The sequence below is a fragment of the Centroberyx gerrardi genome, chromosome 5 (assembly GCF_048128805.1).
Source record: "Centroberyx gerrardi isolate f3 chromosome 5, fCenGer3.hap1.cur.20231027, whole genome shotgun sequence".
Classification (NCBI taxonomy): Eukaryota; Metazoa; Chordata; class Actinopteri; order Beryciformes; family Berycidae; genus Centroberyx; species Centroberyx gerrardi.
In genome coordinates, this window is record NC_136001.1 from 12,989,170 (window position 1) to 13,014,706 (window position 25,537).

General features: G+C 42.4%; 1 protein-coding gene across 2 annotated transcripts; it reads left to right on the plus strand.

The window, feature by feature from the left end:
• The first annotated feature begins 45 nt into the window (after positions 1 to 45).
• Positions 46 to 19,858, plus strand: ppp4r1l (protein phosphatase 4, regulatory subunit 1-like). 2 transcript variants are annotated; one of them, XM_071903814.2, is made up of 20 exons: positions 46 to 93; positions 1,444 to 1,488; positions 2,095 to 2,224; positions 2,906 to 3,012; positions 3,474 to 3,616; positions 3,808 to 3,954; positions 4,301 to 4,408; positions 5,503 to 5,568; positions 6,230 to 6,388; positions 6,886 to 7,010; positions 8,175 to 8,692; positions 8,868 to 9,214; positions 12,410 to 12,496; positions 12,698 to 12,883; positions 13,132 to 13,293; positions 13,707 to 13,807; positions 15,031 to 15,151; positions 15,491 to 15,625; positions 17,185 to 17,326; positions 17,461 to 19,858. In XM_071903814.2, exons 1-20 carry the CDS (start codon positions 87 to 89, stop codon positions 17,604 to 17,606), a joined length of 2,982 nt encoding a protein of 993 aa, XP_071759915.1. In that variant the 5' UTR covers positions 46 to 86; the 3' UTR covers positions 17,607 to 19,858. The 2 variants fall into 2 exon arrangements, with proteins under 2 accessions (XP_071759915.1, XP_078139844.1); XM_078283718.1 differs by lacking the exon at positions 46 to 93 and having other exon boundaries at positions 1,398 to 1,488.
• Positions 19,859 to 25,537: the final 5,679 nt, after the last annotated feature.

A 25,537-nucleotide genomic window follows, 5' to 3' on the forward strand; every position in this document is an offset into this window, starting at 1 on the left:
GAAGTAGTTTACTGCCTTGTTTGAGTGACAGCTGTGTGGTGGTGACAGCCCACACGGCAGCCCGCAGAGCACAGCCGATAATCAAGATGGCAGGTAATGGCACTTTCTTAATAATGTTTTCCTCGTTACTTTGACAAAGTATTCTCTTTTGTACAACAGCATATGGCCCTCAGTGTTTCAATAGTTAGATTGAGACGAACACTTTGCTGCATTTGCGGTATTTTCAAGCGAACTGCTATGGCGAGCCAAGTCAAGCGAAAGGGCTGGACAAGCTGTGTTAGTTAGCATGGCTAGCATGGCTAGCGAGCTAGCTAACGAAACCTTCCCAAGAGTAACGAAATAGTTGAATTCAAGGCTAAATTTTGAACGTATAAATATTAAGTACTTATGGATGAATGTTTAGTTTGCCGCTCTCTTTTATAGTTAGCCACCATCTCAATGTCCACAGCGGTGTGCAACATCGAACTGTTGTTATAGCTAAGGTTAGCGAGTTGACCTAGCTAACGTTAGCCTACTTGCTAACGTCATTTTCAGCCATAAGCTGACCAAATCCTCCTCCAAACCATAACAAAGGGAGACGTTGCTATTAGCCAACTTGATTGCAGGACATTGCAGATAACCAGCCCTCTTTACTGCACACACCAAACAAAGCTATATTCAGTGTCCCTTTTCAAGATTGGGCTGTTATTTAAATTTTGGGCACATGCCCTTGCTTGTTCAATTGTAAACATTGGCATAAGCCATCTTGCCACACACTGCTCCTTCTGCCACCTCTTTCTGGGATGTTTTCTTGACTGACCTGTTTAGACCTATTGTCCTGTATCTTGCTGTGATTTGATTTTGCAAATAATGGAGGATTTAGTCAAGATGTTTGTGATTAGATCTCGAGGAATCTCATATTTGCAAATGGTCGAAGACAATTAAAGCATAGCATTGTATCTCTGTCACCTAGCAGTTGTCTGAGTGATATTGGCCATCTTGCAGTTGTTAGACAAGTTCCCTCAATGTCAAACCAGGAGAGGAGAAACCCAGACATTGAATAGATTAGACTAATCCTGTATGAAACGGTGTCATCCCTGGCAATCCCCCACTGAAAGTCTGATTTTTTTTTTTTTTAAATCCATCTGGGTCTAATCTGTGTGTCGGATCCAGGGAAAACAATTGTTGTTATTTACTAATTTCTTTGAACACATGGCTAGGCCTACATGTCATGTGAATGCATTAACTTTTTCTACTGTAGAGTGATTAATTGGCTAGACCACTGTATTGTTATTGTGAATCTTACTGAAGCAGACTTTGTCCCTTCTTAATAATTGTCAGCCTGTAAACCAGCCAACCCGGAACTCCCTTCACGCTGAAGGGGGGAGCAGTGTGTAGAGTGATGGTATGTTGATTACATGTTTGCCACCATGGTTTTCCCCTCTAAATGGCTTATTCTTTCAGGTCTGTCTTTATACTTTGAAGATGGTCATGATGATTTGGATGACTGTGAGTATTTTCCTATATGTTGTTTTATATTGTTAACAAATCTCTATTAAAGCATACCCAAATTGAAAGGTTCATTTCATGCATTTGTGGAACTTTGTTTTCTTTCCCGCTGCTCATATGTAAGTGGTCTTGAGGAAGCATGATCTTTCTGGGTGACCCTGTTTGCCCATGTGAAATTTAAAGCTGTCAACAATTCTCCTCCCTTAACATTATGTTAGATGATTCCTTCAGGGTTTACGCCTTGCTATTATTAGCAGTTATACAGCCCATCCTATCCTTTTTGTCTTCCTTGAGTCGGGGTGATGAAACGGCATTCTAGCTCCAACTGCAAAGCCAGCATGAGTTCAGGGTTGGAACGTTAAATTGAATCAGTTAGACCTGAGTCTTTCTGCTTTATTCACACACTGGTGGTTCATCATTCCTTACAATTAGCCTGGCTCTGTATGGTTAATACATCTCTTTGACTACAGTAGTTCTTCTATCAGTATCCTCATTTAAGTGTTTTGTTTTTGTATACAGTATATGTGGATATTTGTGTGCTCATGCGCTCAGAAATGTGTTAGCAGTCTGTGTGATTTTAAAATTGACTTTCTTCCCCATCCGCAGTTGGATTTGATGACTATGGTTCAGAGTGCGATGGAATCCGCATCACAGCCTTCCTAGATGCGGGGCAGGACAACCTAACTCCTTTAGGGAGGCTAGAGAAGTATGCCTTCAGCGAGAATGTCTTCAACAGGTAAGTAGAGGCCTTCGTCAGGCTATTGACTCAATACTACGCCAAACCAGACAAAATGCAAAATATCAGATAATGGAATATTTATGACTGGCACAGTGGTACGGCAGGTTCTGTCACCAGAACAGTATGCTTTTATATAGTCATCTGAAAGGCTGTCTGCATTCTTGTTTATTTACTAGGCACATACCTGGGCTAACTCTATACTGCAGGCATGCCACAAGTCTTGATGTCGAGCCATGGGTAGATGGTTTCAAAACATGGCATGAGGCTGGGTATAGCGGTGCCAGTTTACTATGGGTTTAAAGCCATGAACTGTTTGCCCTGAGGACACATTTTGTTTTATATATATGTGTGTTTTCTGATGTTGTTCTTTCAACTTTCTGCCTAGTGAAAGATGAAAGCCTGCCAGATAGCCTCAGTGGTTTTTACAGTCCTCAGGGTGTGCTTTTTGCTTAGTTTGAGCGCATTGCCTCTGCAAATATTTAACACCGCTGTGTTGCCCCTACACATACCTGTTTGGATCCTGTTTTCATGCTTTTCATGCGCAGCTCGCAGGGTTCAAGCCCTACTGTCATTTCCAAGTACATGTACTTGTCAGCTCTGGCAGCGCTGTGTTGCGCAGTGTGCACTTGTAGGTATTGGCAGGCAGGCAACTAACCTGAGGCTCCTGTTGCTTTCTAGGCAGATCGTGGCACGTGGCCTGCTTGATGTGCTTCGAGAGTTCAGTGACAATGAAAATGACTTTATCAGTGTCATGGAGACAGTTGCCAGAATGTCAGAAGATGGAGGTAGATGCTTTTTTTCTTTTTGTCTGTTTAGTTGTGTCTCAAGTCTCTAGACCAGTGGTCTCCAACCATGTTCCGAGAGCCATGTGTATGCAGGTTTTTGTTCCAACCAAAGACTATAGCAGGTGATTTCACTGATTAGTTCCTCCTCTCTGTTTGATGGTGTGCTAATGATTGAAATCAGCTGTTGTAGTATTTGGGTGGAATGAAAACCTGCATACACGTGGCTTGTGATGGCACCCTGTTGGAGAATTCTAGCAGAATGTTAGGATTGATTCCATTTTAATGAATAATTTCTGCAGTGCAGTTTTATTTTTATTTTTTTTGGTAATTTAAATTATAGAAACTCACTTAGGACTTGACCTGTTTACTGTTGCAAGCACCTAACACTAGTGGGATTTAGTGAGTGTGTATATACATGTTTATGTGTGTACATAGGCTAATATTTTAACATATGTGCTCAGAGCCAACAGTGAGAGCTGAACTGATGGAACAGGTCCCCAACATTGCCATGTTCTTACACGAGAGTCGGCCCAACTTCCCAGCAGCTTTCTCAAGATACTTGGTACCCATTGTGGTCCGGTACCTCACTGACCCAAATAATCAGGTGGGTTTTAAATGAGCAGACTGTTCTAGCTGTCTGTTAAAATTAAATGGTCAATGGAGGTGTTTTCAAAAATAATTTGATCCACTGATCAAACTGATCCATACCAAGTGTTTTTAAAAAGGTGACACTGTGTATTCTTATCATATCTTATCTTATGTTTTTTTTGTTTTTTTTGTTTTTGTTTTTTTCAGGTGCGGAAAACCAGCCAGGCAGCCCTGCTTGTTTTGCTAGAGCAGGGCCTCATCTCTAAAGCCGACATGGAGACCAAAGTTTGTCCCGTTCTGTTGGACCTCACAGAACCCAGCAGTGACGATGACTACAAAATTGAGGCAGTTGCTGTAAGAAAATCCCCTTGTATTAAGAGTGCAGAAGGTTTTTGTGCAGGGTATTCCATAAAAAAGGCCTGTTAATTCATTGTCATGGTACGAGATGAAGCACAGAGCCAAATGGTTTGTGACTAAGTGAAGAGTGTTTGCCCACTGTTGGCAGCCTTGGAGGAGGCTGCTGCCTTCCAGTTGTCACTCTGGGAATAAAAGTATCATGTGCCTGAATGTGTGTCTCAAGAAGCTGAATCTGAATTAAGAAAACTTTGAATTTGACATCACATGACAAATTCAAATGTATGCAATTAAAATACAGTCTCTGCTGGCACTAATCGCTCTCCATATATCCTACTCTTAACAGATCATGTGTAAACTGGTCACCATGCTGAGTAAAGACACAGTGGAGCATCTATTGCTGTTGCGCTTCTGTGAGCTGTGCAGCGATGCCAGACTCTTCCAAGTCCGCAAGGTAACATCTCTAAACCCTTTTCACCTCCTCCTCCACCTCTTCAATGTCCAACTTTAAGCCCAAAGCTCGAGAGAGTTAATCAGTCAGAATTATTCATGATAAACCAATGAGATATTCTCGGTTTTAAACTACATTCTATAGAATTTGTGGGTAATGCATATGAATTTGATCAAAGGATTATCGAGTTAGAGTTGAATTATATTTATGGTCTTGCATGAGGACTGATGCAATATTCTCAGAGTCGGCATTAATTCTGTTTTGCGCATCACGCCAGCCTACACTATGCTGTTGTTTTCGGTCTGGAATGTTAATTCCCTGGCGTAACTGGTGCCAGTTGGGAAAGGCTATTTAGGAGTAGCAAATATGGTCAAACCTTGTGGGTTTTTTTGAGCTCTTGTTAAGTGTGAGAGTTTTTCTGCCATTCTGTGACCCTCTTACACTCCTAAACCAGCTGTTCTTTAAAGTATTGTTTTGGGGCCCAAAATGAGTAAATGTGGGCTAAAAGCTCAATAAGACGTACAAATCCTCTTGTCATATAGGGACACACCAGAAATGCAGGCTGTTTCAAAAGCAGATGAGCATATATATATATATATATCAGTGCAGACAAAGGACATTGTGACAGTGTTGCAGAGAGAATGCAAGCATGTGTTAACAATGATGGGGAAACAATTTGAACACTTATGCAAGTGAGGATGCAAGTGGAGTCTTACTTGCGTGTTATTTCCTGGTATTAACATAATACAAGTATAATTTGTAGGACTAATAAATTCTTCAATTGAATGTTGAATTATTTTGTTAAAATGACTAAATACGTTTAAAATTATTAAAATGATACAGCTTTTTTTCATGATGATGATTATTATTATTATTATTATTATTAATAATAATAATAATAAAAATTGTATACCTACTTTTGAAACACTCTAGATATGTAGATAAATGTATGTAGATATGTGACCTGTTTTTTGCCCCATTTGTTTCAGGTACACTGCACTGAACAACTGAATGAGTTGTCATCAAACATGCTTCATTTGTCGAAGAGATGGATTTGGCACCTTAGTTTTGTCTCATTGTCTTTCATTATGTTACAGGTCTGTGCAGCCAATTTCGGAGAGTTCTGTTCCATTGTAGGCCAGGAGGCCACAGAGAAACTACTGGTGAGAGGCTTTGGGACTCCTCTTTTTCTTAGATTGCAAACTCCAAAACCACAACCCCTCTATATAAGCCTGTCATTATGTAACACTATGCTTTAACATCGGTGTCCTTTTCTTGAGGCAAGTCACATATCATGACCTATGGTAATAATAATAATAATAATAATAATACATTAGACTTGTATAGCGCTTTTCTAGGTACTCAAAGACGCTTCACATACAGGGTAAAATCATTTAATGGGTACATTTATAATAATAAAAAGTAAAAGACAAGAATAAAAGTAGGTAGTTAAAAACTAGAGGTGAGATGGAGGGAAGGGAGAGAGAGAGAAGGAGGTTAACAGGTGAAAGCAAGCTTGAAGAGGTGGGTTTTGAGGGCCTGTTTGAAAGATGGTAGGGTGTTAGCCTGTCGGATGTGGTTGGGGACGGCGTTCCAGAGGGAGGGTGTAGCGACTGAAAAGGCCCTGTCACCCCAGGTCCGGAGCTTGGTCCTTCGTACAGCAAATTAGCCTAACTGCCGCCATGTGACTTGGTTGCACATCACATTTTACTTTCCATTTATAAGTCACAGTTCCAATAGCACTGTGGCCAGACTCCAAACCACAGTTCAGTCATTTGATGTTGGATTCAACTTGTACTGACATGGGTTTTGTTTTGGATGCAGATGTCGAAGTTCTTCGACCTGTGCTCAGACAGCTTGTGGGGCATCAGGAAAGCCTGTGCTGAGTGCTTCATGATCGTCTCCAATTCCACCTCTCCAGAGGTGCGACGTACTAAACTGTCCCCCCTCTTCATCAGCCTCATCAGTGACCAGTCCCGCTGGGTAAGACGCACATACACACATTGGTAAAAACATCATTCAGGCGATTGCAAATATTTAGACACAGGTTTTACATACAACTACATCCCCATTGATGATAAAATTGTGGCAGTTGTTGGCCCGAAAGTAGGTAAAGTAATTGATTTTTATTTCCCTTGAATCTTATTGTTGTTCCTTGTTTTCCACTTTGTTGTCTCCCCATGTGCAAATTTGTAATATGCTCTTGTATTTTTTTATTTTACCACTGTTTTTATCGCTGCTTCAATGTTTTATCTTTGTGCAAATTAACTAAACTAGAAAAACAAGTACACTGAATAGGAGAAAATGCCAACTCATTGCAAAGAAAAAGACAATTACATAATGTAAAACAAACACTAAAGAAGTGATGAGGACCAGAAAAAAGCGAACAAAGATGTTTTGGTCTTCAGACTCAATTCTCTGTTGTCATCATTAGAGATGATTGATAAGAATTGAGACATCTCTCCTCCACTTCTATTCAGGTGCGTCAGGCTGCCTTCCAGTCCCTGGGGCGTTTCATCTCCACCTTCGCCAACCCCTCCAGCACAGGCCTCCTCTTCAGAGAAGACGGCACCCTACTAGAGGTCCCCAGGTGTACCTTAGACAGGTAGGACCGCTCGGTCAACTGCCCATTATCACCACTTTTACAGTGGAGGTTTGGCTCTGTTTCCAAACCGTGTTGTGCCAGATTTGACATATAGGGTTCAGTGCCCACAGGTTGGCAGTTTACTTTGAAATGTTATTTATTCCTCAAGTAATGATGGACTTGATGTTGTTTGTGTGTGTGTGTCTCTATATTTCATTATATTTTGTCTGGATTGTTATTGACGTTTCATTTAGCAAGCTCAATATCTTTGTTCAGGCACTGAATTCTCTAACTTGGTGCTACAATAATAGCTGATTATTATACACCCATCTTATTATCGCTAGTTTTGTGAGGCAAATATAGCATATAGCAAATTAGAAATAGGTTACCTCAACAGTAGGCTACTCAAACTTTACCTCTATTCAGTTTGTGTTGGCACAGACATAGCATAATGTCATAGATGCAATGAATTATGGCCGCGTTGTAGTTCACTTACATGCTTTCAGCGCTTGAGTAGGTGGCACATGGGCACATATGTGGGCCTCTGAGGGAAAGGGAGATGTTTCGAAATCTCCGCACCACCAAAACATCATGCTAGTTGGCCATACAAAGCCGTGATTTTCGCACAAAATCAAGAAAACAAATATTATGCAGTGCACTACCAAGATTATGGCCAGGATGTATACGTTTAATTCTAAACATAGAGATAAATGCGGAGGACATATCTCCACGCCATTGGAAGCGTGTGTGTGTGCAAGCCGCCGTGCACGTGTGTGTGTGTGTGCATTGTGAAAAATGGTTGTTTGTGACAAATAAAGACGGGTTTGTCCGTTTCCTTCCTAAGATTTATTGAACATGAACATTGATTGACAGCTGAAAAAGTAAGTTTAGGGTTACCCCTGTCCCTTTTAAAAATGTAACTCAGTAATGCTTCCATGCTGCACTCTTTGGCTGGGTTTGGAATAGACCAGTTTTTAGCTGGACTTTAACTTTTGTGTCGTATCAAAACTCTACATTGGTAAGCTCAAATGCTTGTGGAGAAACTGAACGAACGTCTTGGATGTGACTAGTGCTTAGTTTCTGGAGGAGGCTAATGAAAGGATGTCAAAAGAACTTGTAAATGTGTAATAGATGAAAGGTTCTAGTCAAGTAATCCTATATATTTTGTTGTCCATCTCATTGCAGTGATTCCTCCTTAAACTCCCTGAACTGCTCTGAAATCAGTGGCTGCCACACAGAAAGAACCATCACTCACACGCCTCCCAACCAGGATGGCCGTGCCACACCATCCCCGGAGCACTTGTCGACAACTTACAGTGAGGAAATGCACCCCTTCGGTGACAACCCCACACCTACTCCTAGAGAGCTGTACAAAGGCCTCGCTCATACTACCCTAAACAACAGTGACAGCCCTACAACCACAGAGAACGCCAGGAACACAAAAGAAACAGAGCAGGCAGATGAGAACTTTAATTCTTTCCACTACTGGAGGCCTCCTTTACCAGACATCAGTGGCGAACTGGAGATGCTAAGTTGTCAAACAACAGAGGAAGTGGTAGAAAAGAAAGAAGAGGAGGAGGAGGAGGAGGCGGCTGAGGATGAATGTCTTCCTTCAAAGGGCGGCCCTGGTAAAGCTACCAGCGACCAGATCCAGAAGGTTTTGGACTGCTTGCAGCCACACATGGATGACCCTGATGTACAAGGTGAGTATACAGAGCCAGAAAAGTTCTCCGATCAGGAGTGTGGTTAGCCATGGACATGCAACACGACAGAACTTTCTCTTTCCAGGCATTATTTGATAATCTGCTGTCACTGTATATTTATTTTGGCAACATATATGCATTTGAGACTGAGCTTTGCTTGTTTATTTACCTCTAGCTCAAGTCCAGGTTTTGTCAGCAGCTCTAAAGGCAGCCCAGCTTGACAGTCCAACAGACAACAGCCCGACTGAAACCCAACCACCAAGCCAACCTGAGAACCCGATTGATAGCCCGTTGGTGGAGAGTAAATCCGTGGAGGTTCAATCAGAGGACGGAGCGAGTACCCCAGAAGAGGAGCAAATAATGGAACCTGCTCCAGCCTTGGAGTCATGCCCTGTCCAGGAGCAAGGAGAGGAAGAGACCCAGACGGAGCCCCAGGAGGATCAGGAGGACCAGGAGGACCAGGAAGAGTCTCCTCCTGACACCCCCATTCTAGTTCGGGACGATTCAGACCACAGCAGTGTGGTAAGTCAGCATTTGTGTATTATTTGGTTGAGCAAATATACAGAATATTCTCAATAAGTAAATATGCAGGACTCAGGAGATAGGGCTGGGCGGCATGACGGTATCAGTGGTTGCGTTAGACTTTCTTGTTGTCCGTCATTTTGACAGACAGGGTCGTAAAAATTCAGTCATAATCTATTATTACCCGTCATTTTCATTTTTTTTATGATAATGAGACATAGCCTATTTAATAGCATTTAATTTTCAAAAACAATCGATCACAATAACATTTAATATGCAGAAGAACAAACTTAGATTATGCATTTATCATAGGCTACTATAAAGCAAGGAATCTCTGTCTGTCTGTCTGTCCTTTGCGTATCTCGAGAACCGTTCGTCCGATCTACTTCACACTTGGCGGGTGTATTGCTGGGGACCCAAGGACGTGCAGTGTCGGATTTGGTGCAATTTGGACACGCGACACGTTCAATATTAATAAACTTTGAATAAACAAGCGAACAGCGCTCTGTGCAGCAGTGGCGCGAACGGGCACTTCACTAGTAAGAGAGACAAGATGAACAAACGGAGACACCGACCTTCCTAAACAGGCAAATATGAACGATGCAATTTTACAGAATTAGACAATTACAATTAAAATATGAACAAACCATTTACAAGAAATTAAATTGAACTCAATTGACCTGCTGTAGCCTAGCCTGAACTCAAACCTTCCTCCTGGTCCGCATGGACTTAAACTCGGTGCTCGCTTGAGCGTAATCAAACGCATCAAGGGAGATTGCTGCAGAGGCGATTGTCTTTAGGTTTTGCGTCTTTGCCTCGGACAGACGGCTTGTCATGGCCGTTTTAATTTTGTTCTGAAGGCTGAACCTGCGCTCTGCTGCCACACTGGAGACTAGAATTACCAGCGCCACTTCAGCCAGAGTTTTGAAGTCAGGGAACATTTCTCCCAGGGAAGTGATCAGAAGTCGGCAAGACTCTCTGAACGTGGGATTTCCCGATCCTGCAAGCACTCGCTTCACCGGGAGGAAATCCCGCAGCATGCGCTCCTTCTACACCAGGGGCGCAGCTGCTGCACCCCTGTGACCCGTAGTCACAGATGCGCTCCAAGGAGAGTGAGATCAAAGACAAAATGAGTAAACAATAGCTAATTAATATGCACACTCGCCACCAACTGGACAGGGTGGTCTACTACAGGTGGTCTACATGTGGTTATTGACAGTGTTGCGTGTGAATTACTTAACGTTAGGGTAGATCGCCCTCAGTATAATCTGTCAAAATAACGGACGGCCTTCAGATTTTTCCATCATTGTTAAAAAAATTCCGTCAATGACGGAAAATATTCGGTTAACGCGACCCCTGGACGGTGTATACCATACAACGGTAGAAATGTGTCAACCGGTAGAGTTTCTACCGCGGTAGCTATCTCTTTAGTATCTTTGGCTACCAGGGTTTCTGCTAGACTTTTTTTTTTTATTGGCTAACAAGGCCGGTAAGATTCCAGGATTCTGGACAAGTAGAATATTTACCGGAATAGGCTAGAGTAAATTTAGATGGCAATAAACAATACAAATGCGTTTTATTAACAGTCAAGCCGAACGGGTCGTTTGGCTGTCAGATCCAGTGGAAGAGTCTTGCTGCCTTCAGGCGCTCCTCATAAGCTTGTACTTCCGAGTTTCACAATCGTAATGACAACTCATTGTGTATTAATGTACTTTTAAGTGAGAAAAAACAAAATGGACCCTGACACAAAAGTACCATACAGAGCTCGGCTACTTTGTGCTGCCATGACAGAACAAAGAAGAGAATATTCCCATCAGTTATGTAACTTAGATTTGAATAATGAATAAGTAGTTTATTGGCTAAAAGTTGTTTGTACGTGACACCTAAATGTTCAACAAAGAGTGAGAATGTCACATCTTGGCATCTTGGTTATCATGCAGCCTAAAATTCTACTTTCCCATTTGCCTTTACCATTTTATTGCGTCGTTTAAGCACGCTCTACCTGCAATTGCAAGATTTCTGACAGCATTTGAAGGCAGCATCGGCTTGCTACAGTTGTGACGATGTAGAAGTGGGGAAAATCGAGGAGATAGTGAGGTAAATATTGGATTCAGTACAATCGTTTCGCTTCAGAACACTGGGATCATTTTTTGTCCTTTTTGAAGCAGTCTTTGCACAGAGAATTTAACAGTATAAAGCCGAAAATAAAAATTATGTGTGCTGTAAAAAGGAAGGCTAGTTATTCCGGTATTGACCCAACCTCTCTATCTAGTAAAAAAGCCGGAGCAGAACTAGGATTTATTCAGTGTAAAGTAGCCTAAAGCTGGGCATGCCATGGTAAGCATGGTAACCATTACGCATTAACATTCTATCAGCTGTCCGTGAGAACTCTAATCTACTGACCCAGTTGGCAAAATGTCTGTACAAATGCCATGCTAACCAAGTTTTATAGATCACACGATATCATTTAATTTAATATTGATTGAGATGTCATATTTTCTGTCTTTTTTTATACATAATTTAAATTGCATATTTTTGGGGATGCTGTGATTTTTTCATTTTTGCACTGACTGAAACCAGACTGGCATTTATTTGCACCCGTTAACCTTAATACCTGTAACACTTGAAAATATTGTTCTCATTTGGAAGCTTAAAGCCTAAATTTTAAAAGAATATTAGTTAAACTTTTAGTCTTTCGCTTTTAATTCAAGTGTTTTCCATTGTAAGGCAGCTGCCAGTTGGTCATACTTATTAATTTGTTATGATTACTCTTATCTTTTGTTTTTTGTCGATCTTAAAATATAGACTAGTTCAAAATAAAAAAGAGAAAATAATCAAATGTAATGAAGTACTTTTAATTTGTCAAGTATTTAATTCACTGGATTAGCCAAAAACAGGCATTACCGTATGGTTATTTTATATATAAACCATTTCTTAATTGAATTTCCAGAAAAACTACTATATCGTGATATATACCGTTACCGTGATATAAAATTACATATACCGTGATAGAAGATTTTGGCTATATCGCCCACCCATACTCACAGACTTAAGAGGACTTCAGAGAGGCCTAGTGCCTGGATTATGAAAAGAGTGACAAAAAAGATACCGCTAAAGAAATTGAGATTCTTTTGTGTACAGCTGTGCTTGTTTGTTCCCTAAGGGGGTTTGTATGCATATTTGTATTTTCCTCAGGAGTCTGAACTAATCGAGAGCGTGGAGGAGGAGGGGAAAAGAGACTCTGCTCCGAGCCCAGTGCCTGAGGAGAAGCCTAAGATCCAGGTCCGTCTGCCAGTACTGTCAGATTTTGACTGTGTTGCAAATGCTGTCATACATCCAGGAAATATTTAACTGGTCCTTACAGTTGGCATGTAGATTAGCTTAAAAATTGATTATTAAATACCCTCTCTCCCTGTATCTCCATTCCTCTTTGGTCCTCACGACTCTTTCATCTCCTCCATCCTCCCCTTCCTCTGTCTCCAGAATGTCATTCCCCAGCAGCTGTTGGACCAGTACCTTTCTATGACGGACCCAGCGCGAGCCCAGACAGTGGATACAGAGATAGCCAAGCACTGTGCCTTCAGCCTGCCTGGGGTGGCCCTCACTCTGGGACGGCAGAACTGGCACTGCCTCAAGGACACATATGAAACCCTTGCTACCGATGTGCAGGTATGCAGGGCAATGGGAAACTATGAAAAGCCCACCACATGAAAAATGTGACTACTACTCTGACAGAATAATCACTGGAATGAAAGTAAAGCTCACTACTGAATATTTTTGCTATTGGCCATTTAAAGCCTTTTAATAACAAAATAATAAGCAACATTTTTAGGGGCCCGTCACACCTCTGCCAACAAAGTAGGTAATCCTTTTTATATTTCTTTCACTCTTACCGTCTGCCTTTTTTTCACTCTCAGTGGAAGGTGCGCCGTACGCTAGCCTTCTCCATCCATGAGCTGGCAGTTATCCTGGGGGACCAGCTGACAGCTGCTGACTTGGTGCCCATCTTCAACGGTTTCCTCAAAGACCTGGATGAGGTCCGCATCGGTGTTCTCAAACACCTCTACGACTTCCTCAAGGTAAGATTAGACGATTATTCACTGCTGTTTCAAGTGTAACAACTGTTTGCAATTGCCGTGCTCTCACTGGTGGTATTTGTAAAATTGTATAAATGGAATTGGAGTACTTGCATTTTAAATAATTAAGCTTGGTTATTTTATTTATAGGGATGTAACAGCATAATTGTCATAATTGTCTTCATGTAGATTTTGCTCAAAATATTGTAATAATATCAAACTGTGACCCCAGTATCATGTATCGAACAGAACCGTTCGAATCATTATATCTTTGGTTATTAACAAATCCATTTCAATCAAGCATTGCATACTTTGAATACTTCAACATGACATCATTAGCAATGGTACTTGCAAAGGAGAGAGAATAATGCTAATTATAGCAACCAAGCTGATTCATGCGCATCTCTGTGCTGCAGCTGCTGCATGCAGACAAGAGGAGGGAGTATCTGTACCAGCTGCAGGAGTTCATGGTGACGGACAACAGTCGCAACTGGAGGTTCAGATACGAGCTGGCAGAGTAGGTTTCCTTTTCTTTCTTCAGTAGGGATGAGAATGATAACATTTGCATTTTAGACATTTAGCTGATTCCGTTGTGAACAATTATAATGAGTGAGCAGGTGGGGTTTCAGTGTCTTGCTCAAGGACACTTTAACAGTCACAGGACACATGATGGTTCATGACTGACCCTCTGGCTACGGGACAATCTTTCTAATCATTTGGCCAACCTGCCAACCTTCACTTTAAAAGATACGGCTGGTGTTTTTAAATACATTTCTTATCGTCAACAAATCCTATGAAAATAACAAAATCAACAATGCGTTTGCTCTACTCCCATTACTTTCCAACTTCCCACATTCCCCTTTTAGCCTTCAAACCGGATGTCATTGGCTCCAATTGTAAGCTAAAAACCTTGAAATACAGCTCACAAAGACATAGTTTCAATTTGAAAAATCGCTAACTGTTACCACGAAAAGTCAGACTGTTGTAGTTATTACCAAATCAAATTCAAATGGGAACAAATTCTTCATTACGCTGGGGACTGTTTTCGGTGCTACTTTCCTGAGATCGGAAAGTGTTTACAGCCAGCTTATTAAGTTGTTTGAGGAAAAAGTCGGCTGGCCCGGTGCATCGTGATGATGAAATATGTTGCCCAGAGCAACGGCATGGCTCTGTGACGTGTTTTTAATCGTTTTTTTAATACAATGGAGTTCTATGGCTGCTCGGACATGGCTTCATTGGGCACCGGCTACATGGACGAGACTTGTTAGCAAAACAAATTCATTGCTGATTTTGTTATTTTCATAGGATTTGTTGACGGTAAGAAATGCATTAAAAAACACCAGCCTTATCCTTTAATCTTAAAGTCATGTATCCAACTTGCATAAAAATGGAAAGATATGAAAAACAGACACATTTGATGTCTCCTTTTATCATGTATGTCGAAAAACCCCTTTTCCCCCAGTTACCTGATAATGTAAAGTATATGGTTTGACAGTTTTATTCAAATTGATGAACCATGAATATTGAAAATTGAAATTGCTCTGGCAACTAACTGTATATGGATTAAATTCAATTTCCACCAAATAGTGTCAGTTAGTGTCACCAAGCAGTTTACCGACTGTAATCATTTCCATGCCTAACAAGCAGAAGGCTTTAAATTATTGTTGTTGACTGTATTTACAGGACAGTTTCTATAACCTTTATGTATGTCTGACTGAAGTGCTCTCTCTGCGTTTCCAGGCAGCTGATTCTGATCATAGAGTTGTACAGCCACTACGATGTGTATGACTACCTCAGACAGATAGCACTCACACTCTGCTCTGACAAAGTCTCAGAAGTCAGGTGGATCTCCTACAAACTGGTACGTCTGGGACGCCTAAAAACGGCTTGAAGCTTTAACTGCTTGTGACTGATGTTGTGGGTCAGCAAAAACATTGCGGAAAATGTAAGATAAAAGGGAAATATAAGTCACACTGATGGACGATGTTATGTTCAGTCGGAATGTGTGTATGGGATAGATAGTATTACACTGTCTGATAGCGGTGGTAATTTATTGTCTTAGCTGGAGAATAAATACCTAAACCTATAGCTAACTACTCTCCAACTTCTTTGTATCCAAGCTAAGTCAGTTCGCCTATGAGATGTAAATGAGTGTGCAGTTCTAAGTCTATAAGTGCGTCATTGTCTCCTATGTTCTCAGGTGGTAGAGATCCTCCAGAAGCTGTATGCATGTGGAGCTCATGACCTGGGCCTGAACTTCATCAACGAGCTCATCGTCAGGTTCTGCCACTGTCCCAAGTGGGTGGGGCGGCAGGCCTTTGCCTTCATCTGTCAGGTCCGTGGGTTTGTCACACTACTCAACAGGAAATGGTGGAAGAGAGCAGTTTCCACATATCTGACTCGCTTGTTTTTCTACTCCATACATAGCTGTGTCGCCTGTTCTGACTGTCAAAGCTAGTGTTATGAAATGCAATATTTGGTTGCAGTGTCACCTTTACTAAGATTTTAGTAAAGGTTACAGCTAGGGATGTCAGTTTCGGTTAATTTTGCTTTCGATAGGCCGACACCCATTAACCGGTAACTAACCGGTTAATTTTTAAGAAAAAACACAAAATGACGTGAAATACAAGAAAGTGGCGCTTTCCTTTTAGTCCTGCGCTCCATTGACTCAACTAGTGAAGTGCCCGTTCGCCCCGCTGCTGCACAGAGCGCTGTTCGCTTGTTTATTCAAAGTTTATTAATATTGAACATGTCGCGTGTCCAAATTGCACCAAATCCGACACTGCACGTCCTTGGGTCCCCAGCAATACACCCGCCAAGTGTTAAGTAGATCGGACGAACGCTTCTCAAGATATGCGAAGGACACACAAACACACACACACACACACACTCACTCAGACTCACAGACAGACAGACAGAGATTCCTTGCTTTAGTAGATAGATGAGCTTTGGCGCCGCATTTCGAAGCGCTGTCCATTTGCTGTAATTTACATATAAATATCTGCACTTTGCACGCCGCGGCGTAGCCCGTTTTAATATTAAGTGCTGACTCCGCCCACCCGGGCCAGTTTCGGCGTACGCTGGTAGAAATTACAAGTGCACCCTATCCTACAGTCCCTGCTCTCAGCGGAGGGAGGGGGCTACACTGTGTGTGGCAAGCGCTGCGATCGTCAGACCTCTCCGGATTAGACAAGCAAGTAGAGAAAACCGGCATCAGCCGAACCAATTTACTGTCAAATGCTTTGGGATTCAACACTTTAACATTGCTTCCCATGGTCAGAAAAAGTCCCCAGATTTGTCGCTAGTCGCTTTTGAGAAATAAAGTCGCCAGGGGGGTCTGAAAAGTCGCTAAGTCTAGCGACAAAGTCGCCAAATTGGCAACACTGGTGTATGCAAATTAACCTATAGACCGACATGCGTAACCGGTCAAAAATATTCTCGGTGGTTAACCGATTAACGATTAACCATTGACATCCCTAGTTACAGCGCTTGAACCATTTTGGATATTTAACCCTAATAGAAAAGTGTGATTTTAAACATTAGAACTCCATATCTTAATGTTTCAGAGGGAAATTTAGCTAAATTATACTATTTTACCTTTCCTCTAGCAGTGATGGTAATTTTCTTTTTTCTGTTATTTATTTTCTGTTTAACGTGCATGCTAGTCACATGCGTATCTGTCCATGAGCCTTTCTAACTCTGTTCATGAGCCAGTTTGTCAACCTCTGTCTGTCTGATCAACTCATGTTTTGTTCTGTTGCATCTTCCCCTGGCCACTGTGAGGGAGAACCTTACTCATGTACGCCTCTGGACCAATTGCCCTGCCTGTGTTTCTTTAGCTGTCTTTTAGCTGTCTAACTGTCTGTGGTTTTTGTCATCTTGTATTTTCCTTAGGCCATAGTGGAGGAGGACTGCATGCCCATGGAGCAGTTCGCCCAGCACCTCTTGCCCAGCTTGCTCAGCCTCTCTTCAGACCCTGTGGCCAATGTCCGCGTACTGGTAGCCAAGGCACTACGACAGAGCGTCATGGAGAAAGGTAAAGGTACAAATAAACTGAACGATTGATATCTTCAGCGCACAACATGCTCTGCGTCTTTCTCTCACACGCACCCCGTAGCCTTTTGTTGGTAGGTTTTGTTTCACTAATTGTGTCTTCTGGTTTGTCTGCAGCATACTTCAAGGAGCCAGGCTGTGCCTACTCGGACGAGCTGGAAGAGACCGTGATGGCCCTGCAGTCCGACAAGGACCGGGACGTCCGCTTCTTCGCCAGCCTGGACCCCAACAAAGCCCTGATGGACACGGCTCCCTTAATCTAGCCTCGGCTCTCAAGTCCCCTTCCAGCCCACCTGCCTGTCTACCTGTCTGTCTGTCTACCTGTCTGACTGAGGCACAGTCAGCTAACTGCATCACCAGCACCCGACCAGACCAGACCCCCCCCCCCCCCCCCCCGACCACTCGCCTGCTGGACAGACCTGTACCGAGGCACCGATGACCACTTGAGAAACACGTCCTTGCATACAGACATGTTCAGATGACAGTATACAAACACAAACATGAGCATGCTCGCGCACAAACCAGTTTCTGGGTGTGCACTACATAACGCACATTACACTCACACAACATGACTCAAAACACATACTTCTCTGAATTTTCTGAAAATGAGCAGGCCTCAGAGGTTAGCTGGACCCCACTGTGGTAGCAACCATATTTCCACCTGGACTCCGCCCCTCCTCCACACTAGCAACATACCCTGAATGACTCGGTCTTTCCCTCATCACAGACTTGTAAAACTGTGCGACGGGCTCACTCTCCAAAGCTAATTGTAAGCTTGTGATATAAAATTGTTGAATTTTGATTGATTTTTCTTATCGCTTCTTTTTTTGTGGATTTCTTAACGAACAAGCAGACGAAGCCTGCCTGACTCTGACGTGTGCACTAACTCAGGGGGACTGATCTGAACCTAAACAGCATTAGCTTAAATAATGAGCAGCCGCTGCTGCAGCGGTTCCCGGATCCCTGGTGAAAACTCCAGCTGTGTGAGCGACATACCAGCCAAACCAAGTAGCTCTGCTGGTGTCTCGCCTCATTTCCTCCTCAACGCCTCTGTTTTCTCAGATGTTCTCTGCCTACTGAGATGTCCTCTGGGTTAATGTCTCCTTCTCCCTCTACCTTCTCTCCTTCGCTCGTTCTTTCCGTCATTCTCCGCGTTGTCTTCATGGGCCACTGAAACCACTACTACTGCACAGGAGGGACAGTGACTGCCACTCAGCGTAACTCTTGATTAAAACCATATCTTGACATTTCTGAAAGAACACCGTTGATCACTTCCCCCCCCGTTGTGTGTATGTGTGTTTACCAAAAATGTGACACAGCACGTCTCCCAAACGGCAGGAGACTAATGAAATACCTCTGTTTGGACACGACTCTGGCCAGTGTGTCATATGTAGAGGGACGTCCAGGGTTCAACAGGCTTTGAATGTCCTAGATTGGTGATTCTTTTGGGGTGTTCTGTGGTGTTGATGAAAACATCTTAACAAGGGCTTATGATGAAGTGACACAGGGTGACATAAACCTCAGAGAGAAGAAGAAGATAGCAAGCACACTGTTGGAATATGCATGTTTCCTCACCATACCTCCCTCCCCTTTTCCTGTTTGTGTACAGTCTGTTCCGGTTCCTTTAGGTTGACCTCCTGATATTGAATTATGTGACCATGGTAGCTTTTCAGTGGATCTGATTGACCGGTTGTATAGTAGAATATAGGAATGGCTGTGTGTGGCTCCACAGTCAAGAGCTTAAGAGACTGAAAGACAACTGATCGATATTTCCCTGTCTTGGTGAAATGTGTTAAAGTATGAGGGTTCTCTAAATTTTGCTTTGTACAGCTTAAACCTGTGGAAACGGTATGCGTTTATGGAACCAAGGCCAGTTTAGTAGGGTTTTTACCTAATGAGATATGTGTGAATATATTGGGAGCAGTCACCAAGTCACTTTTCGTAGTTCTTTGAGGTCTTTTGTTTTCCTCTGTGTGCAAATGGTAACCCATTTTTGACCATAGACATAACTTGAGAACTTAAGCTGATTGTGGTGTGTGCTGTGTATCTCAAGTCTTTCTTCCTTCGAAAGGAGAGCTCACTGCGGTAATGCAGTGTCTACTCATCTCATCTGTCTGCAATTTGTGCCCATCTCGTTTTTTTTTTTATGTAGTAGAACTGTTAATATATGCATTTTATGAAAATTATTTTTCTTTTCAATTATGCACCACTGTTCAAAGATTTTATATCCTAACTTTACAAAATTTATGACCTTTGTAATATTCAATGGTTTCTTTTAAAAAGACATTTTATGTAATGTTATTTTTAGTATTCTGTAATTAAAATGATGAAAATTAGAATGTTGTGGTTTTTAAATTTATGGTTCAGTAAGCACTGATACAGCTGGGAATAGCCTCTGGATAATGGACAACAGTGGACAAATCTGAAATACTGACTCACCTAGGGCTGTGTGATATGGTTGAAATCAATAATCATAAGGATTTTTATCTATATGTCACAATATGGCTCACGTATTCAAAATCACATTAAATAAATCCCATTGAACCGAATGGTAACAGGTGTGATGGCAAACAAAACTGAAATTTTCAAATAATATTCCTTAAAATGTTTTTAAGGAACCTTTACATTTTTTCCTACCTAAATATGCTTGTTATCAATTGCAGAATTGTCACGATATCCCAAAATCACCATATAATCACGCTATTATTCTACTGAAAGACAAACGATAATATTGAATTATCGCACAGCTCATGCATGCTAAAAATTGCATACATCTACATCTCTACATAGGTTTTATACAGTGAGCGGTTGTATAGCTAAACAATCTTTGATACATATTTTTACATTTTATTCACACATGGTGAGGCAGATGGTTTAAAGTTTAAACACACAGAAGTTGGGATCATAACATGCCAAACGGCAGCAGGCTATTTATGTCAAGTTTTAAGCCACACTATTCCCATTTAAAGACACACTGGAATGAAAAATGACTTTTTTCGGCTTTGTAGCTCATTCTAACCATCGTACCATACACAATTAAGACATTGACAATTAAGCCCCAAAAATTACATTTTATTTTATTGTATTTTCATATAAAAATTTAATTACTTTTACTTTCTGGAAAAGTGATTCAGGTGACTTAATTGTGTACCAGGAGACGAACATAAAAATTCCAACCAATAAAACATCACAGATTTTTGAACAATGCCACCCCTCTGCCTGCATTTCTCTCCCTATTGGTTTACACTGATCCCTTCCTGCGTTAAGTCCCGCCCCAATATCCTGTTTCAACAGGAAATACAAAGGATAAGGCTGGTGTTTTTTAATGCATTGCTTACCGTCAACAAATCTTATGAAAATAACAATAATAATATCTGTTGTCATAATAATAATGAAAAATGCCAGAATATGTGTCATTTTTAAAGTCGAGATGAAACGGCATTTCGAGAGTATCTAACTTCCGTATCGTGACGTATTTCTGAGTGAAACAGGAAAGACAGGCGGGACATAACGTTGGGAGGAATTTGATTTGAACATTGAAAAGTGGGCATGTCATAACACCCGAAGACTCACCGAAGTACCATGCTGTTGCTAGCTAGCTAACTAATGAATCTTAGCTCTGTGCGCTAAAAGTTGAAGATTGATTGATGGGTGGATGTCATGATATTATTGGCTGAAATTGGTTGAGTCCTGCTTACGTAAGCACACGGCATATTATGTTTTACAGGAAGAAAACATGATTGAATTTTGATATAAGAATACAAAGAAATTGATTTTTTGTATTTTTTTTGGCACATATTGTTAAATAGGTGCACAATATGACCGGGGATGTGATCTAAAAGGGTTAAAGTCGAGATGAAACGGCATTTCGAGAGTATCTAACTTCCGTATCGTGACGTATTTCCGAGTGAAACAGGAAAGACAGGCGGGACATAACGTTGGGAGGAATTTGATTTGAACGTTGAAAAGTGGGTGTGTCATAACACCCGAAGACACACCGAAGTACCATGCTGTTGCTAGCTAGCTAACTAATGAATCTTAGCCTCTTAGCTCTGTGCGCTAAAAGTTGAAGATTGATTGATGGGTGGATGTCATGATATTATTGGTTGAAATTAGTTACGGGCATGCTTACGTAAGCACACGGCATATTTTGTTTTACAGGAAGAAAACATGATTGAATTTTGATATAAGAATACAATGAAATTGATTTTTGGTATTTTTTTTGGCATATATTGTTAAATAGGTGCACAGTATGACCGGGGATGTGATCTAAAAGGGTTAAAAAGGCATTTTTCATTTCATCTCGTCTTTAAAAAGGCATTTTTCATTTCATCTTGACTTTAACTATAAAGGCTGCATGTACTGTGCAGAATACATACAGAACACAGACTAAATTGGACACTGCACAGTTCACCTTCATCACCTTCCTACTGCACAAGTTCTATGTCAAAACATAGTACTTTCACAATACACTAACATTTAGGCCCAAGTGGTTTAAGAGAAATCATGACAGGCCCTAAAAGTCAGCCATAAAGACTGTCGGCCATACTGGGTGATTGACTTTTACCACTAGGTGGTTCCCTCACCTTCTGTTAAGCGTAATTTCTCTGAAAACCTTTGGATGACACATTAACACTAAACCAAACTTCATCAAACAGATAAAACAACTAAATCAAAACCACAATACAAACCAAAGCCAATTAAAGCATTTTATTTTATTTTGATCTCATCAGAGACAGCGCCAAAGGGCTCTCGGTGGATGGAGTGCTTCTATTTGGTCGGCTGACAGGGGGTGGGACTGATGACCATATCGTCACCGCAGCACAGTCTCCGAAAGAACAGGTGAATTCTCTTCATCAGACAAGGCCGTTTACACTTTGGAGTAGAGGCCTTTTCCTCTGGAAGAACTTGGTCCTTAGCGGGAGCCTTTGAAAACAGCTTGCGGATGAACTTGAAGCTCCTCTTGCTCTTCTTGGCCTTCTTGGAGTGGGACTGGGCCACAGAGGTCTGGCTATATGAGGCTCCAAGGGCCTGGGAGCAGGTCTCCACCAGGACAGTGGGAAACCACTTGTCCTTGGTATTAACAGCAGCCTTCAAAAGCTTCTCTGTCCCGTACTTATCAACAAGAGTCTCGTACATGCTCTTGTAGAGTTTCTTGACGTTTAAATCTGGTGGATAAGCCTGGTTGTGGCTGACGCCTGAGTCTCTACAGAACCGAGAGACAATCCTGTTAGCGAGATCAGCGGTCGCACTTCTCATCTCTTCTGCAACACTCTGGGATTCACTGACTTCTGTGAAGAGCTGAATCAATAGCAGAGAGATTAAACTGGCATAGTTGTCATCACCAGAATCAGTGGTCTGATGATGGGAAGAAGTCACTACTTCCTCTTTCACATTGTCAGTTTTAGTAGGCATCTGATCTGCGGACAGTGTAGAAGCATGGACAACCTGCTGAAGCAGCTGTTTTATCATCTCCTCTGCAAACATATAGGTGAGCTCATTGGAGAAGTGCCTGGGTGTCTCTGTGAATTGCTTTGCTCCATATGTCCCAAATAAAACAGAGTCAGACATTGATCTACTGGCCTCCAGGACCTGTTCCTGAGTCTCGCTGCTCTCATTCTTAATCACAGAACAGACTCTGTCAATGAGCCTGTGTGCGACACAGCGAATGGCTCCACTAGACAGCAGTGTCTGAAGCCTCTGTGCAGAGGAAGACAGAGCGGCCGGGATGTCCTGGACGGTGTCCTCCTTCAGGCCGGTCTCCTCGATGATGCTGTCCACTATTTTGGACACTGTTTTCTGCACCAGCTGTATGGAGGACCTTGACGGAAAAGGTGGACTGGGACTGGGAGTGAACCCAAAATCAGATGTCTCAGAGCGAAGAGATGTCCCATCAGAAGTCAACTCATAATCAGATGGCCTAACGTGAAGAGGTGTCCCATCAGAAGTCAACACAAAATCAGATGGCTCAGAGTGAAAAGGTGTCCTATCAGAGGCCCACTCAAAACTAGATGCCTCAGAGTGAAGAGGTGTCCTATCAGGAGTCATCAACGAAATGTTTGATTTTGATGAAGATGGTCTGTCTTCCCCCTGTCCGTCTAGCATGTCGACATCCTTTAGCAAGGAGTCAACAGCGGACGCGATTATCCTCCTTTCCTCTGAGGCTTTCCTCTTTGACCTTGCCAACATATTCATAATTGACTGCAAAGTCTGTCTCAGGAAGTCTTTGCAAGTCTTCCCGAAACATACAGACAGTTGCATGGACTCTGCCAGCACTGGGTCTTCACAAATGGAAGCAATTGGACCAATGACCTCCACGGTGCCGGTCTCAAGGTCATATATTCGGAGCTGGTTCTCAAGAGCCACGAGGGGCGTCAAGGACTTGCTCTGGCACTTTTGGGGTGTCATATCAGTGACGGAACTGCACTGATGAAGTATCTCACTTGGACACTTCTGAGGCAGATCCTTCCTCACGCCTCCGGTGGTTGATATGTCATCTTTGTCAGCATTATCATCCTGCAAGGGAACAGGATAATGTTTGTTAAATTGACAACGTGGAGTGAAAAACCTTAGCCACCGGTGCACCTTTTTGTAGGAGCTTACTGAGGCAGTGGGTGGAGCTGAGGTGGTGGAGGGTCCGTCCTCTTTTTTGGTCTCCTCTGATGTGATGTCCTGATCCACCAGGCTGTCAACTACCAGCGGAAGGTTGGCACTCAAGTCTGCTTTGACAACAGCCCTGATGTCTTCTCTGGAGCACATCTCGGTGACGGATATCTGTCGAGGAGACGGAGAAGTTGGTTTGATGTTATCTGGCATGGCAGATGCAGAAACGCTGCTGGATGATCTGCTGGCTGTCGACTGGGCGGCCAGCAGAGGCTCTGCTGCTGGAGAGACGTGGGTGCTTCCCTTGCAACAGTATAACACAGACAATAACTTGCCCAGCTTGTTGCTGTCAGGAACAAAACATTTCTGTTTCCAGGCAGTCTTTACGTCCTTCTCGAAGACAGAGCGCACGGTGTTGCCAACTCCCTCCAACATCTCCTCAGCCGCTTGGGGGCTTGAGATCAGGCTGCCGGCAATGGTGACATGCGAGGATCCTCGAGAAGTCTGGATGGCCACCGACAGGACAGAGTTCACTTTTGTTATGACTTCTTCCACTATGGCCTCTGTGAATTTGGGAACCATGCCGTTGGCACACTCCACACCAACAACCTCGCAGAGAGCCTCGCTAAAGGAGCTTTCCAAACTCCTCTGGACCTTGGCCACCGTGATGCCATAGTACGTGCTGAGAGGCTCTGAGGACAGCTGCTGGATAACCTGCTGTCTGACCCCAGGGAGCACAGTGTCACATGTGCTGACAAAGCGATGGATGGCTGGGACAAAAACCTCAACCATGGACTCTGCGACAAACTTCTGCATGTCCATACACATCACGGCCAACTCCTTCTTCACTTCCGGATCGCTTAAGCCAGTAGTGACTTCCCTCCATTGTCTTTCATCCAGACTTTTTAAGAAGCTCACTATCATGGTATATAGGCGAGTCTGGTGAAGCTCAGAAAGCCCCAGACTGAACCCCCGGTCTGGGTCCATGTCCCCTCCCTGGGAAGGCCCTGGGAGTGAAACCCTCTCCATGGCCGAGGCCTCTGTTCTCTCTCTTAGTTTCTCAGCCTGCTCTATCTAGCTGGATCTAGAATGGATCTAAATTTGGGTGGATCAATATCTGACCTTAGACCTCTTCTTTCGTTCTACTTCTACTTCCGCTTTGTTCGATGCATTGTTCCTTATTTAGAACTTTGATCGAACGGGCTCACCAGATAATTCCCCCTGTTTATATAGGCATGGCTGGTGACATCATAATGGCTTATGACATCATAATGGCTGTGATCCAATTGGAACACTGGCCATAGCTGCTGGGGAGAGCAGTATATAACTAGATCTGTAGTCTATGCCACATTTTGTAATTAATACAGCCAAAAAGTTTCCAAAAAGACAATATTGTTTTTTTGGAAAGTATTTTTTTTAATATATATTTTTAATATAATTTTTTTTAATATATTTTTTTTTATTATAATATTTTTTTTCTTAGTGAGAACCAGCTGAGCAGGATATTGAGAGTTACAACGCCACACTCTGGTCAATTGCAGACTGCTGTTTCTACAGTAGACCGGTTGCTTTAGGTGAACCCTTCAGCTTT